The following is a 20199-nucleotide window of genomic DNA, read 5'->3' on the forward strand; positions in this document are numbered from 1 at the left end:
TATTCAAGTTACAAAAGCTCATTTTGGAGATTTTGCTGGCTTGGCAGAAAAGGCCTCTGTTCCCCATTTTCCATATTTCATATACGGCCCATTGGAAAGCATCGTCTACGAGTGTCATGGCTTGGCACATTTATGAGAGATGCATTGAAGAACTTATCACTTGGAAGATATGCGTAAGTTCAGCATTTTGAAATTGACTGTGCACTGTATTGTAATTCACTTATAAATTATGATCATCTGCATGATTATGCGATCAATAAATATGAGTCCTACTATTTATAAAAATGTGTATCACACAGTTGCACTCAAAATAATAACACATTTTATTTACATGGCTTTATATGTAAAAACTAAAAGATCAATCAAAAAGCAATGGAACAAAATAATGGGACAAGATACAGAAAAAACAATAAAAGGAGAAGATAAAACGGCATTCATAAGCATTATTCATGTCCAAAGCTAACATTACACTGCAGTCAGATGTAAAAAACAAACAGCCATCAATAGGCCTTTTTCACAGCAGACACTGACTCGTCATAGTAAGAAAAGCACAGGTAATACTAATAACATTAACAATTGCTTTGTTGTATTTAAGTGCCCCAGTAATTCATGACAGTGTGACAATGAGCCACAACAATACCAGGACCCTGGAAGCCAAGAAGCTATGTGGAATTTGTTAGACGACGTAAAACCAGTGGTGGAATGTAACAAAATACATTTATTCATATACTACAAGTATTTCAATATTATGCTACTTTAAACTTTAACCTTTCCCTACATTAAGAGTTGAATGTTTTACGTAACCAAATTTCCTGGCAGCTTTAGTTAGTAGATTCAGATCGTACATACAGTATACAATGTGATTAGTTTATTGAATATGACTAAACCTTGACAGTAAAAAAAGACTAGACTGGTCACCCTGAATGTTAAAGTATTGAGCTGCAGGTCCTGTCAACCATAGATTGCAGTCAACCCGGTTCAACAAAGCACAAATTTGGAGGACACGTGCAAAACATTCGGTTGGAAATCTATAATGTGAAACTGAGCGACAGGTGGACTATTGAGATTGGTAATCAAGGCATGAGAATATGAAAGCATCCTTATGCCTTGATTACCTACCTCAGTATTATACTTCTCAGGATAGTGTGTGTACACACTGTGTCTGACTGACATTGACTTGACTCTCTAGTTAGCTTTGTTATCCCTTCTGTCAGGATGGAAAATGTTCAACAGTTTACTGATTTTCATAGCGTAATTCCCAACATTCCCACCATCAACCGTTAAATTGGGTAAAGAATGACACCTAAATTCTTTTGTAAAGTTATCATCAGCTAAGTAGACGTGTAATTTAGTCAAATTCTCCAGGTAATTACTGTAAGTGAAAATGACACATACAACTCTTAGTGTAATGTGTTTGTGTTCAAATGTGTCATTCAACAGGAGGCACATGTACACTTTCCAACTGAGCTTAATTCACATTACATTTTGGAACTAAACTAGTATTTTAGAAGTACAAACACACCAGAATTTTGTTCAGGGCTGTAGTGTAGATTAATGGTCGATGCTCCGTCAAACAGCTGACCCCTGTCAACCCCGGTTTCGGCATGTTCAAGTGTCCTTGTGGAAGACACTAATCTACACTTAATGGACTGACCTCACTGAGGATACCGAGTTAATAGATTTTCTTGAGTCAGTGTCACATTATTTTACTGAAGACTGTCTTAAGTACAAGCAAGTGACCTCATCCTCACAGCTAGCATTAGCTGCTAACCCACTGGGCACTAAAGCTAAAGCACTAAGCAACTTATCAGGAGGCTTCCAGCGCGGGGCATTAAAGCTGACTGAGAGAGCAAGAGCGACATTGGCCCAAAGTCCTGCGTAGTCATCACTTCTCTCAGTATGGTGAAAAAGTGCCACTTTCATTCCCATGGTGATAAGGGAGAGTGAAAAGGCCGGAAACAGACCTGTGTAATGCTGATGGACATAGTCAGTCACTGAGTGAGCAGGGCTCGAGTGCGAATCGGGGGCTAAAAATGCAACATCAGCAGTGGTGGATTTACTTGGATGAATGGACTCGGCTCGACGAGGAGAGTGGGGGGTGGGGGTTTGGAGGGTGGTGGGTGTCAAAGCAAGTGGCTGAGACATGGCTAATACTGTCAGTGAGCTGTGGCCACCTAAGTAATTACTACCTTTGCTGTTAGGCTAATCCCCAGAGCAGAGCAGCAAACTCAGGAGAGAAAAGCTTAGAGCCTCTGTGGGGCTCCCGTCACCCGACTTCAATTACACAGACACGGACCTGTCTCTGAGAGAGAGAGGGGAAGGATGAGAGAGAGAAAGAGACGGCAAAGAAGAAGGGATGGTCTCATTTATGAGAGTCTTTACTCAATAGATAAATGATTCTGATTCTCTAAAAAAACTTTCTCTGGGGAGGGCTGAGCGTGTGTGATGTGTGTTTAATCAAAACAGATTGGGCCCATCAAGAACTCTTTCTTTTAACCTTTCCATTTCTCGCACTTATGCTTCCAACAAGCATTAGATGTTGAATGGAAATGTGGCTGAAATATATATTTAAAAAAAAAGATGGTCAGATCATCAAAAAACAGAGGACAGATTTGTAACCTGGTCTCTCTTAAACTGATACTGTTTTCATCAGTTTTCATCCATATCTCTTTCCATGTTTCCTGTCTATCTCATAAAATGCTGAAAACAATAATCCTAAAAACAAAACAAAACAAAGAAAACCAGTGTTTTCTGATGGTGATTAAAAAAAACATTGTTAATTTAAATCTATAGGTATATTTCTCAAATTATATTTTATATGTGACTATACATACAATGTATATGGTTTATTATTTAGTGATTGTGCCGTAAAGTACCAGAGGACTAGATATCTTTGTTAATCATTTAAAGATGTGAACATTTTTTCTATGGTCAATTTTTATAACAGAAACATAATACAAATATGAGAAATATATAAAGAGAGAGAGAGAAAAGCTATGCGGAAAAAAACGGAAATACATAATTTTTTTATAAAAAAATTAAAATCACATTTAAACCATATATTTACTTATTTTGGATCAGATTACTCGGGTCAACAATAATGTCTTCTTAAACGATTGCGAAGTAAATAAATAAAAGATAATTTTAACAAGACAACTATTTGATGGAAACCAATTTTGAAATGCAATCAGTGAAACTCAAACATTTAAACCATCAAACAAAACAGAAAATAAACTTCACCATCTGAAGCTTGTTTTTAACCTACTGTATAGGTTCACTAACTATAAGCCACTCTCTGTGTTAGTATACAGAAATAAAGAGATTTCACAGCAGTCTGCTGATGCTATACAACTTCAAACTTCAAAAAGAAAAGTGATTATTTAATACAGCAAGCACTCCCCTGTCCTCTCTTGCCAGTTACTAAACATTACAACAAAGTCTACAACAAGCCGGCTCAGCATCACTCTGTGTGAATGAACTGCTGCTGTGAGGGTTACCTTTGCGTTCGGAGCGTTTCTTGCGCCTCCTCTTGAACCTGCGTCGGATCAGGCAGTAGTAGGAGCCCAGATTCTGTGCGCCGTTGGTAAGAAGGGCCATGGCTTGGTCAGCACTTACACCGTTAGAAAATCAACCAAAGCTTTCTAACACTAGACTAACCTGGACCAAATTAAACTTCAGCTGCTGGGATCTCACTGTGAACACATGGTCTACCTTGTCCTTCACCTCTGACAGCAAGTGCTCTCACACTTCTTCCAGTTTGTGCTGCCAAAAGCTAATGATATTCAGAACTCCACACACCTGCAGCGTTTCTTTGTTTCTACTTTAGTCCTTCCCTTGTATCCGAACTCTTTTTCCCTCCCTCCCTTTCCTCCTCCTCCTCTCGCTGTTTCCCTCCTCTGTTGACTCCATCTCTGCCCTATCAGTAGTCAGAGAGGAGAGGCGATGGAGTAGAGTGTGAAAAAGAAGGAGGGGACTAGCGGAGGAGGGAGACTCATGTTTTCATATGGTTGTGAATTAACACCAGGAGCAGAATAAAAACCCTTCTCAAAGTAACTGACAACAAGCCAAAAATAATCCCTCAACCCCTCAGTGAAAACACGTGTGTATGCTAAAAACAACTCCAATATGCTCACACTCTCTCACATTCACACATATTCAAACCTGCTGATATGAAAAAGTCTCACCCTTGCAATCAGGTTTTTTTTTTCTCTCACATCGCCCCTTTTACTGTAACTTTAAGATTTACATTTCTTGTGCTTGTCTACCTTGGAGACTCACTCAGGAGCATGAGGATGAGAGGCATCTCAAAAAGAAACACTCTGCCTTCCTCTAGTGGCCATTTGTTGTAATTACACCTCTGATTGTACTGAACCACATCCAAGCACCAACATTTTAGTCCATAGATGTCTAACTAATGCTTAAAATGATGTTGTGCTTGATTAATGATCATTATTGAAAGTTATGTTCCAAATGGTACAAAAGAGCCTATAAGAGGGTCGAATTGTGTTGTAGAGAAAGACAGAAAGAAAAAGAAAAAAAAAGAAACGTGCCCGAAGTGAAAACAGAAGTGGAAGTAGAGAAAGAAAATAACTCACCTTTGGCTCAGTTTTGGTGTCTGTGATTGGAAAAACCTGATGGAGAGAAAGAGAAGATGTTCCAAGTAAGTAAACAGCAGAGCTTCTGGCTGACTCCAGAGTTTCTGTCAAATATCTGGATTATTGACAGTAAAAGTGTGTTGTAAGGACGTCATGCAACCAAGTCAGTGGTAGACAGAGGGCAAGAAAAGGTACACACACTAGATTCATGCTCCATTAGCTGTGATTATGAAGCCAGGTTTCCACCTCAGCTGGTCTTTCCCAGCCATACACTGGCTGAATTGTTCCAAAAACCGGTGTTTCTGGCCGGTCACAGCAATTGTTTGAAGTAACGGAATGCAGGTTTTCCCCTGAGTACAACTGGATCTATTATTTTGCTGGAATACAGTTTTTCTTTTCTAATTAATTCTGCGCGATTAAAACTGGGTGTTGCAGTGCTTCCTTGTGAGCTATACATTTGGCAAACACAAGGCTTCTATTAAAGAGATTTAATGTGGTGGTTTATGTGGCCAGTTCTTACACAGAACATTGATCTCAACTAGACCAACTTTCCAAAGAATAAATAAACATGTTAATACAATGTGTTACCTGGAAAATAAAGGTAAACAAAAGTTCCAGACATCAGCAGACCCCAGCCAGTTATCTCTAAACATGCTGTATAAATCCCATTTTATTCCTCTCAGATCATTGGATTCAACAATTAAAATGTCTACACATTATACATACTGTTTGCTGTTTCAGCAGCCGACTAGAATTTTAGACTAATGACACTGTAGTCTGTGGGATAAATGGATGTACAAGTAGCATTTATTGGTAATGATGCTGATGGTAAATAAGTAGTGATCAGTATATTCTGCACATTCCAGTCATATAGTAATTTGACAGTCGCATGTTTTCCTTGTTTTGGCTTTACTTTAGCACACAGGATTTTAATTTTAACAATGACTTTGAGTTAGTGGAGGGGTTTGAGGGTAGCAGAAGGTGTCACACTGAATGACCCTTTATATACAGTTCCCCAATTTTAGGAGGATGCACCCTAACAGGACAATGATTCTAAACGTACAGACCAGGGCTGTGCAATATGGCCAAAATATCATATACTTCATTTCACATCCAGATAACGATACATATCACAATATACAACATTTTCTGTCAATTCAATGAAAAAATCGTTTTTTGCTTTTATTGGATAGGACAGCTGAAGATAGATAGGACACGCAGCAAAGGGCCACAGGTCAGACTCGAACCCTGGGCCGCTGCAGCAAGGTCTCGGCCCTTGTACATGGGGCGCCAGCTATACCAGGTGAGCTATCCGGGCACCCAAATGAATAAATAGTTTCAATAAAATTACCACATGGAAAGTACACTTTCATGGGCCATGTCAGACCTTTCATGCCCAGACCACATCCATGCGACACATTTAGCCCCTCTTAGATATGAGCTACTTGTTTTGTCTGAATTATGTTGTTCTGTGTCAGGTTCCCACTCCTCCATGTTTGTTTGTGTTGCCTTCACGCAAATTTTCTGATTGCATCTGTGCCATGTGGAAGAGCATGAAGCGTCAGGTACTATTACAGTTACAGTTTACATATTGCAATTTAGATTCTGAATGGGTCACTTGAATCCTCCAAAATGCAAAATAAATAAAAAGACGTGAAAAATAACTTGATGCCCACAAAATGCCAACTAAAAATAACAGTAAATCTACAGGCGGGTATGAAAAAAAAAAAAATCCTTAAAGCTCCATAGCCCTCTCTGGTAGATACAGCAGCTGGGGATAGAGATGATAGTAAAGGAATAAGAGACGAGGAGGGAGAGAAGAAATAGAGCCATAAAAGCTTGAGAAGAGTAAAGGAAATAGGAAGGCAAGATATAGAGAAAAGCCCTTGAGTGAGAACGTAAGATAAAGAATGAGGCAAAGCAGGCCAGAGACGTGAAAATTAAAGAGTGGGAGATGAAGTTGGATGAAGTGAGGAAAGGTAAGATGAGGTGAGGAGTTAGATATAAAGAAAAAAAAAAAGTTTCCATGCAAAAGCGAAGAGCCGTCTCAGTAGGATCTCTAACCTGTGGGGTCGTTTAAGGTCAGTGAGGCTGTCTTCACTGCTGCCCAACTCCTCCACAGCTCCCCTCCCGCTGCTTGATGTAAAATGTTCTTCAAAAGTAAATGAAAAGGTTTTTGGATAGAGCCTTACCAATTAAGCACATGAACTTAAACTGAGCGGAAAGAGCGAGAAAGATGTTCCAACAGAAAGAAAGTGAGACAGCAACTGAGAACAGAGAGAGACAGAGAGAGAGAGAGAGAGAGAGAGAGAGAGAGAGAGAGAGAGAGAGAGAGAGAGAGAACGGCAGATGGTTAGAACAAGAAAAAGAGAGCCAGCCAAAATATTCGGGATAAGAGTTGTGGGGCAAGAGAGAGAAAGTCAGCCTGAGAAAGGAGATGATGAACTTAAATATACTCCAGACGCAAATTCATTCATGCTTCTGTGTATAAGCCAACGATAACTATGGCTGGCCAAGTCTCGCCACAACTGCCTTGGCTGGGTGACTGTTTTTTGTTTTGCTTTGTTTTCTGAAGGGGAGACTAGTCAGTGCGCTTTTTCCTCCGTATTCTAATTTATAGAGACTGTGCAAAAAAGCTGCAGACATGGGAGAATAGAGTGAGTGCATGCCCCACAGAGGCACATGTCGAGATTTTTACCCACTGCTCTCTCTGTTGGCATTTTCAACACATACTGAACGTACAAGAGGAAAGAGGCTGCGGTTATGGAGCCAATACTTTGTGGTTATCCAGCCTGGATTTAAAGCCATTCCAGACTCCGAATAACAACTCAACTCCTGGTGGCCTTTGCAGCGGTTTGACAGAGAAACACAACCATTGACAAAAACAACCTCTTAAACAGTTTGAGAGGCAAGCAATCCAGGCTACTGTGGTGAGCCCATCTGTTGGTTCATACGGTAGATGTACTCACAGTCAACTAAAAAGCACAAAGCTCTAAAAATAGACTCAGTGGGAACAGTTTTTTCTTTCTAAAGCCGCTCGTCAGAATTTATAAGCCAGTTCAAGGGATGCAGACTTTTACGAGCTAAATTGAGCTTCACCAGTAGCGGCTTCCAATTCCTGACTTCTGTTCAACTACCAAATTGACCGAAATGTAGTGTAATAATGAAGTTCATCCATACGCCAGCAAGGGGAGACACTTCACGGGGGGTCAACATCATTAAACTCGTATGATGACATTCTTACTTTTACAATGAGCAAACAAGACCATTAAGCCTTACCAAGATATGCTCATTAGTATTTATAAGCATTCCTCATTAAAAAATGGGTCCCAGAAACCAAAAGCTACCCGTCTAACAAGGTATTTTGAAGCAAACAAAAACTAACGAACATCTGGAGAAGAATATACGAAAAAGGAAACAAACCTCAGAGCGTTCCCTCAGATGAGATTTTGACAAAAGGCCTACGCTTTCCTCCTCCTCTTAAAAATTTACCAGCGTGTTTCAGCTGCATGTCAAAGCAATTATCTCAGGTCACTGAGGAGAACCAACTAAAAACCTGACATGTAGATATTAGCGTGTCCTACGATGCCTGAATCAGGAGGCAGATGAAAAATGTCCAGGCAGGAGTGGAGTTTCATTGCCTTGTGAGGAAGTCACGTTCCTAAAGCAGCACTCACTGAACCTCATCTTGAGTTTGGCAAGAGAGAGAAAGAGAGAGAGAGAGAGAGAGATTGTGTGTTAGAGATTAGTAGAGACACAGAGGGAGAGCCTTTGAGAGCTTTTGGGAGTCGAGAGCAAGCGTAGCGTGTGTGTGGTGGTCATATTAGGATCTAATAGCTGTGGTCCTTCTCTTGGGCCTTTGAAGACAGAGAGATACGCGGGGCTTCGGCTAACTTGACATAAGTGATCAGAAGAAGGCTGCAGAGGAGTTAAAAGCCATTTGAGACTGGGCTGGACAAAAATTAAGTCAGGGAGGTTTGATTATGAAAGAGAGAGATTATGAAAGAGACAGGCAGCCCAGTCAACTGCGCATGATAAGGGGAGTGCGTGACTGTAACCCTCGACTCCCAGTCTTCATCCAAAAACTAGGCCAGTGGCTTGCTAACCACTAGCCACACACACACACACACACACACACACACACACACACACACACAAAACGACGCATGCTAGCCAGGGTCCTGATAGCCATTAAACGCCTCCCTCCCTCTGACCTAGCTTTTTCTCTCTCTCTCTCTCACACACACACACACACACACACACACACACACACACACACACACACACACACAGGGACACAATGTTAATTAATCCATCGTTTAATTACATGTGTGTAATTCTACTGTGATTGATTGCGTGTGTGTGTGTGTGTGTGTGTGTGTGTGTGTGTGTATGTGTGTGTGTGTGGAAAGGAGCTGGATCACCATGTACTGTTCTTTCTCCATGCAACCTTGTGAGTGTCTGGCAGTGTTTTTGTTCTACTTACACTTGTCCAGCAGAGGGCAGCACTGCTACAAGATGATTGAACATTACACAGTATGTACACTGAGGATGGTGAGTGTTTTTCATTTGCTTGCACATTTCAAGTCAAATCCAATTTTTCATGTAGACTGCTGTAACTTCTCCTGCTCCATCCTCGAATGTAGAGGATGTCCAGATCTGTAAATGGTAGTGAAACGTTTGGGTCTACTTAGTAAAGCTTCTGGTAGAGCTGGATGCATTGGCCAGCTCCCGCAAGTGAATTTGACAAAGAGTATAAAACAATGCAAAATTGGAATTTAAGGACGCACAAGCCAAAGCAGAAGGTGGCGACAAAAAAGAACGTATCAGATCAAACACTCTCATCACATGCTGTACATATTAAGAGCTGCAGGGTGCTCTAAAACTTTCACTGTCCAGGCAGTTTTCACTTTTGAAATTAGAAGCCAACAACCTACCCACATGCTTAATGTATTAAACCTTGAGTTAACAGATATAAACTGTATGCTCTCTGTACTGTATGTTTTATAACAGGTTATCATCAAGGATTCTAGCAAAACGTGATACCTACAAGGGTTTGTTTGAAGGCACCAGGATGTATTTCCAGCCTGGTTCTGCAGTACTTTTATTTATTCAGAAGTTCTGTGCACCATTTCAAGAGAATCAATATTGAATTGAAGAATCCTAAGAAGTCCATCTTAGAGTGCATATTTCAGTGCTGTATGCATTTAGGTGACGGGTAAAATTCACACTGATCAGAAGTGGCTTTACATTTCTAGTCGTATTTGCAATTTTGTGAACCGGCTTCAATGGTTGTTTGTGGGTGAAATCTGCAGGGGACAGTCTGATCCTCAACATTTGTCACGCCCTCCTGATGAAGCTTCCTACTGGCAGGTGAAGAAGCAGCTGGTGGCTCCATGTGTATCAGAGGAGCCACATGGCCTCTACACCCTCTCCAACACTGAGCAGTCACAAAAACGGCATTGCATGGGAAATAGCCTTTCCAAATTCGGGGAGAAAATGGGAAAAGTCCAAAGAATAAACAAAGTGTGAGGTTCTTCTGCCAAAATGTGAGCAAAGACTATCCACCAAGCTGTAGTGTATTCTATGTGGGGTCACTGAAGAACATAAATATTGTGAGGATGCGAACGGCCTTCATTGTCACTGAGAGGGAGGCCAAACAAGAAGGGGGTTGCCTTGTGAGGGAATACACACAAAGCACAAACACAAACTTACACACAGTACCACACAACCATCCGAGAACTATCTATAAACAACCCAGACAGCCAAAATAAACTTGTGATTTCTAGTAGCTCCCAAAAATCTGATTATCCACTTATTTCAACAACCCATTGCTTATTTTACATCATTTACCAGCTGCTATATTTTACTGTTAATCTCTCGAAACAGAAGCCTGCTTCTGTTCTAAATAAGATGGCCTGTAAATAGGAATGACTTAATTCTTCCTATGGGAGTTCCCTTTGGTTCCCAAGCCTACCATCAGCTCCCACTACTGGGTGTGGTCCCCTCCTTAACCAGCCTCCAGCTCTCTGCCTGGGACAGATCCGCTCCACTGCTTGTGGCTTTCGGGTTTCTGGCGGCGGCTTGACCAGCAGTGGTGTGTGTGTGTGTGTGTGTGTGTGTGTGTGTACGTATACATCCTTGCGTGCGTGTGCAAAGTAAGCATGGGGATAACAATGGGCAGCTCTGTGTTAGCCCCTCTGGCAAGATATACACCTGAAGGGCAAAGCCAACAAGCTGTAACACAGTAATGGTGGGATAAGGGCAGCGGACCTCAAGCCACGCAGTCTAAGTTTACACTGCAAGTCCTTAGGATTGATTATGAATAATATACGCACTATTTCACTGGGTTTAACCTACATTTCACACCAATATAAACCGGTGTCCAGAGTACTCATAACGCAAGGAATCACTAGAGCATGCTTCTCCAGTTTCCTTTGAGTTTCCCTTGAATAACCTGAGGTGCTACCCTGAATACCAATCAAGCTGAGCTATTTTGATTTTGTATGAATTCGGTTGTCATGTTGTTCCTCCTGTCAACTCTGGCTCAGCAGAGCTGCTGCAAGCAACATTTTGACAACAATCTCAGGGAAATCCTACAAGATTTGCATGTTGTCATGGTAACACAGACAAAATCCAAGTCGGGTTTTCACGTTCCCGTTGCAGGTGGGCTGCATAGCTCTGGATGTGATTTTGGATCAATTTAATGAAAAAAAAAAACTTTATTAGTGTGTTGTTGTTCATTAGCTCAGGAGGAAAAACATGACACATTCCTGGGCCAGGAGATGTCAACACAAATTACCTGACATTGTAATTCAGAGCGACAATGAGCGGTGTCTTCTTTCAAGGATGCTCGGGGATGCTTTAATAGTAAATTGACGTGATGATAAACACAGTGTGGGTGTGAGTACCCCTGCATACTGTGTTAGTTGCTCATAATCTACAGATTTTCTATCCTGCTTCTCATCATGCCGAACCATGGTACATTTCTCACCTTTAATAGCCCTCCCTCACTTTATTATATGTTACAATACTCATGTCAGCATTTTTTCCTATGACGAATGAGTCTCTCTTCTCAGCCAATTTATCTTTCTAGCCCGCTGTGTGCCCTTGTTGACGGCACAACCTTCCATTTCCTATGTTACGGAGAAGAAGAGGAAGACTTGAGGTCACAGGGAAAGAAATGGATCTGGGCGCAGAGGGGAAAAGGACGGATAAAAAGGGTATTTCATTAACAGGGCAAGGACAGACGTACAGAGGTGGAGTGAGATGGGCAGAGACATAAGACTGGGTCAGACAGTAAAATGCGCTTCAAGAAATATTAAAGATGCTAAAAAAAACTTTACCTCAATAATCAGCTCACTTCAGATTTCAGTTCTACCATCAGATGGTGAAATACAAGCCAGTGGAAGCCTGCCCTGGAGCTGTTGGATTGACTATAACACACACACACACGCACTTACTCAAAAGGTTTTTACTGCACTGCAATGCGGTGTGACATTGAGGATAATGACTGCACTCACAACCACACACACACACACACACATAGAAACACACATGTGACCGCAGAAAAACACCTCTGAATACACAAGGGAATGTCAAGGTGAGCAGACGTGGTCATCCACAGATTAAAGTAACATTTGAATCCTTACACAGCTGAAAAGCTTGTGGGGTAATGGACCACATGGAGGAACTGTGAGGGACTGCAGCAGAGTTTGGTTGACGTTCAGTATGACTGTCAATTAAAGTACTCCTCCCTTAAAGGCAAAATATGTTGTTAACATTGCCTTTAAAAAAAGCCAATATATCCATTCTCAAAGTGACTTAGATGAGTGTTTTCTGATCTTAAACCCCTATGGTTAAATGAAGAAGTAGTTTGTATGAAGGGTTGGATAGTAACAAATTACGTGATTATAAAAAAATAAGAAACTATAATTATTAACTCAAGCAGGCAAGTCAAGACAAGTGCCCCTTGTGGCAGACCTGGCGGGAGGAAACAGAGCAGTGCTAATTCAACGAAGGTTCAAGCAGAAGCAGTCCTTTGAAAAGGCCATTTTCCGACAGTACCACCACCACTTTGACTTTGAAAATGTGCAGTACAAATTTTAGTGGCTGTGTCCATTTTTTGTGGTGCAATATTTTCAATGTTGGATTATGAAGTCATCAAAAAGTACTTACCTTTGTAATTTTATATTTATATACTATATATTATATAGTAACTGATTACATTAACCCTGTTAGTAGGAATATGTATTATTTATTTGTAGCTCCGGCCAATAGTAGTTGCTGACATCTTGTGTGTGCAATGTTATTGATGTTATTGGTGCTGATGGACTATTGCTTCACATTACATTTTAACTTGACACACTTTTAGCTTAATGGGGGAAAAAAATCAATGCTATAGCAACATTTGTTACTCAGGCCAGTCTACACTCAGGCAGCGGGAATACAGCAGGGCTGAACAATGTCAACCTTTTTCACATTATTTTGACTTGAGAAAAAATACAGCAATACATGAAAAATGATTTTACTGGTTCCACTAATTTTAACTCAATCTATGAATTTTGTTCACTTTCCCAATCCAGAGAAATTGTTCCTCATGCTCACTAACTATTACAGCTTGGGGAGGACTGAACTCTTTTAAAGTGATATTGCTGATACTTCTGAACCTTTCTCAGCAGGAGGTCCACTGATGATGGCCCAACTGTGAAAACAGAGTGTCAGCTGGTTCATCCTTTATCACTTTCACTCCAAAGTGTTAGATTTCCTGTTCGGCACAGAGCTTCACATCCCACAGGAGCCCTGCTGAGCCCACTAGTCCTTTTCCAAATCTGGTTGCCCAGTCCCACTGTTTGCCTGGGACTGGGCAACCGTTACTGTTTAGTGCTGCATATATTCTGGACTATGAAATATGCAAACTGTTGCAAGACTTGAAAGTCGCTGAACAAACTCATCATTTCGATTACTGCTGTGTCGTACCCCTTTCAACGACAAAGAGCCAAACTCTGATGAAACTTTGCTGCATCAGGAAAGTTTGAGGTCATCCCAAAAATAAGCCACAAAAACTCATACTTTCCTCCCTCACCTGCTCTTTTGGGACTACACAAGCATCTCGGTGCAAAGGGTGCCCACGCAGGTGTACATCAGAGTGCGTTCCTCTCCTCTCTTGCTGCGTCTATCTGGGTCAACCATCTGGGGAGTTGCCAAGGCCTTGGTGAAGTGGGCAGCTGGCCATCACAGCTGGTCCGCAAACACAAACCCACACACACACACACACACACACACACACACACACACACACACACACACACACACACACACATACAGAGGAAAGCGTAGAGCCACCAGGTAACATCTGCATTGCCACCGCCCAAAGCAAGCATCCAGTACTGCCACCTGAGCCCTCATTATTTTCTCTGGGAGCCGTGGAGAGAACGGGCGGACTTTGTGGGTGTATGTCTGCGTAAGGCTTGAAAAAAATGCTTGAGAATTAGTCTGACTGCAATTATGGGGGAATGTGTGACTACGTGTTTGTGTGTTTATGTATGTTTGCATAAAAGGACATATTCCTCTGACACTGGGTTCATTCTCATTTAATAGGAATGTGGAGTTCAAGATAATCAGCCATTTCCAAGATGGAGACCTGCAGAGCTTCTCCAACCTCTTTTTCTTTCAGTCTTTCTGTTGTACAAAAGTGCAAAAACACCTCTTCTATTCAGTGGTCGCAGATAGGATTACAACAGAGGTGCTTGAAAAGTAGGCCACGACATGTTGTGTTCACATCTGTGTGTGTGTGTGTGTGTCGTATATTGTGAGTGTACGAGATGACACAACATAAAATCAGGGTATCCAGTGAAATAGTCTACAGCTTACACCTGGTAAAATGAGAACCATTTGTGGGAAGCCTTTATCAGTGAGGACTGTTCTTGGAGGACCAGCTGATGCAAGCGGTGTACACACACACACACACACATTCAATTTCCATGCCCAATAAATGGTATTAAGACATTTTATAGCCTCTTTCATGGGCTTCACCTTATAAAATGGCATGTCTTAGTTTGTCTGTAAAATCAATTAAAAGGAGAAGTGCAGTATTTCCAGGTGAGACTGGAAAAACTGACTGGAAAAGGGAGTGACTGCCCTGCGCAGCCAGCCACTTTTAGGTCAGGTGGAGGACAAAAAACCTGAAGACACAAATGGAAAAATGTATTTAAACACTTACAAGATAGTCTTTTATTACAATCACGGCCTTCATCGGCTAATCCCAGACGATTTGCCTCCGAGAAATGTAGCCCCAAAGTGTAACCTAGAGTCCAGTACAAGGATGTATTTTTTTCACAGGTGCTGTATCTAACCTCCAGCTGGTTTTCCTGGAAAGGGACTGGGTTGCATGAACGAGCCCACATTCGTACCAATCAAACCTCACCACTTTTCAGCCTTGCACTCTGGGGAATAAACAAAGCGAGGTTGGTGGCAATGTGGCAAAGCTGCCAGACGGTTTAAACAGTGCGGTCAATTCAACAACAACTCTGTAACAGTCTCCCCTCCCAGGATTACAACCACTGAAATGTCTCTGAGTAAGGCCTATTCAACCCGCAACTGCTGCAGTAGGTCCGCCCAGCACTGCTCGTTTGGGCACTGGATATGTCCCTCGAGTTAATGTGGAGCAGAACAAGGAAACAAAAAAAAAAAAAATAGAGGAACTCAAATTGAAGTATAGCCTTTTGCATAAGAAGAAATCAACAATGACACTGTTGTTGGTGTCAATGTGCCAGGCCAGAAAGCCACAGAGGGGGAAGTAAGGCATGGGCATATGTGCCTGTGGCACTCGGGCCTCCATCCCTCTGTCAGGTCTCCCTTCCCCCTCACACGTTCATTTTCCGCTAGTTGTTTTTTCCTCTCTTTCTTAAGGTCTTCGTTCTGCTTGACACACGCCAACGCAAACATGGTTGTTTCCTTTTAGTGCTCTGTGTCTAAGCCTTAAATTATTGAATGTTTAGCTCCCTGTGGCTGACAGCAGAAAACTATGGCTGCACCCGGGCCGTGAATGTATGTAATAGTGTATCAGGTGTGTGTAACTGTATCCTAAGTGAAGTATTCCACTGATAAATGCATGTTAAAAGAAAGACAAGGCGGCCTATAAAGAAGAGGAAATATGAAGCCCAGTTACAACACACAAGCTGCAGTGAGTCAGTATCAATAGGATCGGATGGTGGAACATCTTTCTGGGACTACCATGTGGCCATAGCTGCCTTAGGCCTGCTCTACTATGGACCAGTGAACAAAGCTGGTCTGACTTGCTCAATGGTTGCTTGCTATCTGTCCACATGTCTGTTAACATTTTCTTTTGGGTGACTGTGTGACAGCCAGTAGCCTTGGCAATTCTAAACATTGGGATGTTGAAAACTGCAGCTTCCTAAAACACAATTATTTTAGAGGGAAAAACGGGCCTTCAAACAAGGAGTTATACAGAATCACTAACAAAATACATAATGTACTAATAAATCACTGTCAGAACTTTCCGGGGAAAGAATTACAATATGGTGTCAGGACTGTGCCATCCTTTCATCTAACTATCCAAATTATTCAAACTGGGAACAAGTTCTTGGAATCAAACAGAACTTAACACTAATGTCATGCTTAGTCTCTCCTCATGTCTTGCTCGGGAGATAATATTTTTAAAAACAAGACCATTGCCAGCTAAAATTGCCTTTTTTCGCTCTCATTTTCTGTTCTCTGTTTGTTTAACGGTTACACTCTGAGAAAGATTTCAAGCCACTACGCAGCAGAACTGCATTTGACATCTCCTTTCACCAGGCAAAGGCCGTGGTTACATAAGGGTTACTATTTTAGTTTAGTAACGAACATGGCTCTGATGGAAGGGCCGGACAGATTTCTGCCAGTACTGCATCCCTAATGGACCGTTTTAAAGTACACTTCAGAAACTGTTAAGAGACAACATTCAAGTTTTATTATCCAAGTATTCTTTTTTTATAATAAGTATTTCTTGATTTTATCCCTATTGATTTAGCCGGTGATGTGATATTCCCTTATCAACATTAATCATATTTCTGTTGTTTCTTTTGTTGAGTGTTAGACTTTTATTAAGCGTGCTGCACTTCTACGAAACTGCCTTAATCTTTAACTAATAACTGTGAGGAACTGTCATCAGCTTTGGTGGAAAGCTACTGTGGACCGTAGGACTAATGATTCAGTGTGATACAAGCATGCTGACTCAGGAGGGTTTCAATGTCATTTGCCCATTGGGTCATTCAAGGTAAACCAGAGACAGAAATAGAGAGAATGATGAGGCAGATAAACAGTGAAGACAATGAGAAAGGCAGAAAGCTTATGATAGAGTGGAAATGGCACTATAGGAGCAAATGTAAATGTAACATTGACTGCTGTTGTTGATGCAGTGAGACAGAAAAACAATTCAGTGCATTCTTATTCTTCTGACCCTTTTGCTTCAGTTTGTTTACTATGAAAGAGTGGGACTTAAAAGCGGTGGTTCAATAGGCACAATTAGATCAACAGACTTTAATATTCAAGCTTAAGGCATCTACTACTGCTGGGTTCAATGACCAATCAAAGTGACCAGTGATAGAAAGGATACAGAAACAGCATGTTGTCAATAGAATGATGTTACCAGGGATTTCAGGACATCATTGGGCTCTATCTTGCACTCAGCGCAATTGACTTTGTACACTGGCGCTTGTATAATTCCTATTTTGCACTCGACGCACATTGGAATTTTCCCTCCACCGACGCACGTCCTTAAATTAGGGAATGAACTTGCGCTCCGGGGGGCGGTTCAGCGAAAAGAGGAGGCGTGTTCCGGCGCAAATGTTCCCTGGTGCTATTTTGCGGTTTCAGAAAACAATTCCGCCACAGACCAGGAAAAACCTAGTCTAAAGTCAGTGGCGCTTATTCAGATGCTATTTTAAGGGCGCAGACTTGAGGGGATGCGCCTGAGAGGCAGCAGCAACATCGCCATCCGGTCAAGACGGGCATTAATACTTTGCTGCATCCCGGACAGCTCCCGCTCCAGCATGTCAAACCCGGTTTGCTGCAGGAACGGATGGTCCTCCGGCGTGTAGTGGGTCTGGATCCTCTGCACCTTGGTGTTTGCGCCACTCCCTCCTCAGCTGGCCCTTGCACACTGCTCCCGAGGCCAGGGTCTTCCTCTGCGAAGCTGCGTTACATTGTTTTGATTTATTGTATGGCTGTGATACATTTATTTCATGTCAATAATGTCACTTCTCGGTATTTTACGGCCCTGACGAGAACGTCGGTCTCCTCGGCTGTGAACCGCTCCTGGCGTGCGCCTGGCCAATCCGCCGTTATAATAGTAATCCGCCATGGAACAAGCGCGCCTGCTTTTAAAGGGAATGTGAGATGACGCTCTGATTGGTTTATTGCACGTTACGCCCAAACCACACCTATAACTAATGTTGCTACTTCAGACCAACCCATTTTAGATTTGCGCCCAGAGATCCGCCCACAAAGCTACTTGCGTTTTGCGTTTGATACTTGTGTTTCAGATCGGCAAGATAGGGCCCATTGTGTCTATCCTTGAGGTTTAACAATGAAAACTTTTGTAGGAAGGCCATTGTAGACACAAACTATCTATGACAAATACTAAAATTGAGGGTAAAACTTCAGGAAAGGTAAATAGTGGTATTTTTTTTTTTTTGAAAATTATTTATACAAAAGTTTCAACTTAGTTATAATTTTAGCAAAATGTCCAATTAATTCTGTGTATGAGGTTGCAGCAAAGAAAATGTGTCTATAATGTTTGTATGCTGAGACATGGCAGAGATTAATTAGAGATGTGTAATTAGGAGTCCAGCAACCATGTGAAAATGGAACTCCCACAATTTTCCAACCTCACACTTCAAACTGAAACCCATCATCTTCTTTAGTGCAGCCTACTCAACACAACAAATTAATGTTTTCAAACCTGCAAATTGCACCTTAAAAGCCAGAGCTGCACTGGAGATGTTTCGTCCTTCTTATCAGCGTCTCTGGAGATTCACCCCATTTGCTCCAAATTCTTTTGTCAGGCATGGACGCTTTACCACTGACAGGAAACAACACATTAGAACTTCAGAGCAAAATGCAAACTGTTTCCTGAACAGCACCAAGTACGTTTCTGGAGTCAGTTACGCTCAATCTCTTGCCTCCTTCTCCTCATCTGCTTGGGTACAAAATGATCTGGGCCTGGTATCTCATATGGTACTACATGGCACCTGGTTACTGATATTTAAATATTTCAATTAGGGGTTTCTGGATTTCAATACAGTAATACTGTAAATGTGTTAAATGTCTTATCCCTATATCCCCATTTCACAGTGCAGGTGACAGTGACATACTGATTGCAGTGAAATACGGAGTAATTTTAGCAATTTGCATGCAAGTCAGATTCACTGGATTGACAGAACAATCAGTTAGAGAAACTTCGTTCATCATCTCTGTTTAAGCACATCATCACTTCACTTATGACAGAATAATCTATTCAAACAGGCCGTCTCTTGGTTTCTGGTGCACGTGTGTGTGTGAGTATAATAGTGTGTGTGTGTGAGTGTGTGTGTGTGAGTGTGCGTGTGTGAGTGTGCGTGTGTGTGGTGTCGGGGTATTCCTGGCACAGAGCAGCAGCAGATGTGAGAGGTAATTTGGAGCCCAGAGAGACGCTCTCTGATGTGTTACAAAGCATTATGGGTAAATTTGGTGTCATTGAACTTGAGTGGACTTCAATGACACAATGTTCTGTTGTCTCCTCCTGACACACACACACACACACACACACACACACACACACACACACACACACACACACACACACACACACACACACACACACTTCTTTTTTAGGTAGCCTTGACCTTCTGGGTCACATTTTTGTGTGATGGTCAGATTCACCTTTACTGAGACAAAAAACAAAGCTTTGTTCCAGATACTGGTTCACTCACAAAGCACTCACAGGCTCTATGTTTAAAATAAGTCACTTACAGAGGCTGTAGAAGATCTATGGAAAGCATTTTTACCCTTTGGTGTGCACTCATTCATTAACTTACACTCTAAACCCCCAATTTTGAATGAAAACTGACACAGAGGTTGTGTACACGCTGTACGCTAGGCCTAGTCACAGGCTGGCACTGGTGTGATAAAATGCTCAAGGCTGTTTTTATGTAACTAGTTTCCTAACATGGGAATGGGCCACACTCATGCTGCAATTATGACACAATAGAGGATAAGAGAAATAAAAAAAAATAAAAAAAGAGAAAACTGAAAAACAAAGTGTAGTTAAAATGCTTAAATTCTGACCAGCTGAAAAAGGTATGATTTGTAGCATAAATGTCCTCAGGGCACAAGAGTGGGCATGATACATTGTTGATATCACCACACACGAATGGTGCTTGTTATTACAATAGGGTGAGAGAAAGGAGTACGTAGCAGAGTTAAAATGAAATGACATAATGGGACAAACTAGCATCTAAAAGGTGGGCAGTGGCAAAAGCAAACAGATGCAAGCAGACTGTTGGCAGCAGGATTTTTGACATGAACAGACAATGAGGTCATGGGCTGCCAAGGCTGTTTTTTG

The 20199-nt window shown here is 41.6% G+C and overlaps 1 protein-coding gene across 4 annotated transcripts in view; it reads right to left on the minus strand.

Moving 5' to 3' along the window:
• adarb1b (adenosine deaminase RNA specific B1b) overlaps positions 1–20199 on the minus strand; it is a 67648-nt gene that overhangs the window by 35502 nt on the left and 11947 nt on the right. The window contains exons 2-3 of one of the 4 annotated variants that reach the window (XM_051404427.1): positions 13681–13835; positions 4596–4631 (exon numbers count right to left, since the gene is read on the minus strand). The exons of 1 other annotated variant lie outside the window; for it this stretch is intronic. Coding sequence is in view for 1 of the 3 variants with exons in the window: in XM_051404425.1 (XP_051260385.1) it covers positions 3498–3597 (100 nt within the window). In the remaining 2 variants the exon portion in view is untranslated. Of the gene's footprint in view, positions 1–3497; positions 3780–4595; positions 4632–13680; positions 13836–20199 lie in introns of those variants that run through there. 2 more of the 4 variants (XM_051404426.1, XM_051404425.1) reach the window with 2 other exon arrangements.

The sequence above is a fragment of the Dicentrarchus labrax genome, unplaced genomic scaffold (assembly GCF_905237075.1).
Source record: "Dicentrarchus labrax unplaced genomic scaffold, dlabrax2021, whole genome shotgun sequence".
NCBI lineage: Eukaryota > Metazoa > Chordata > Actinopteri > Moronidae > Dicentrarchus > Dicentrarchus labrax.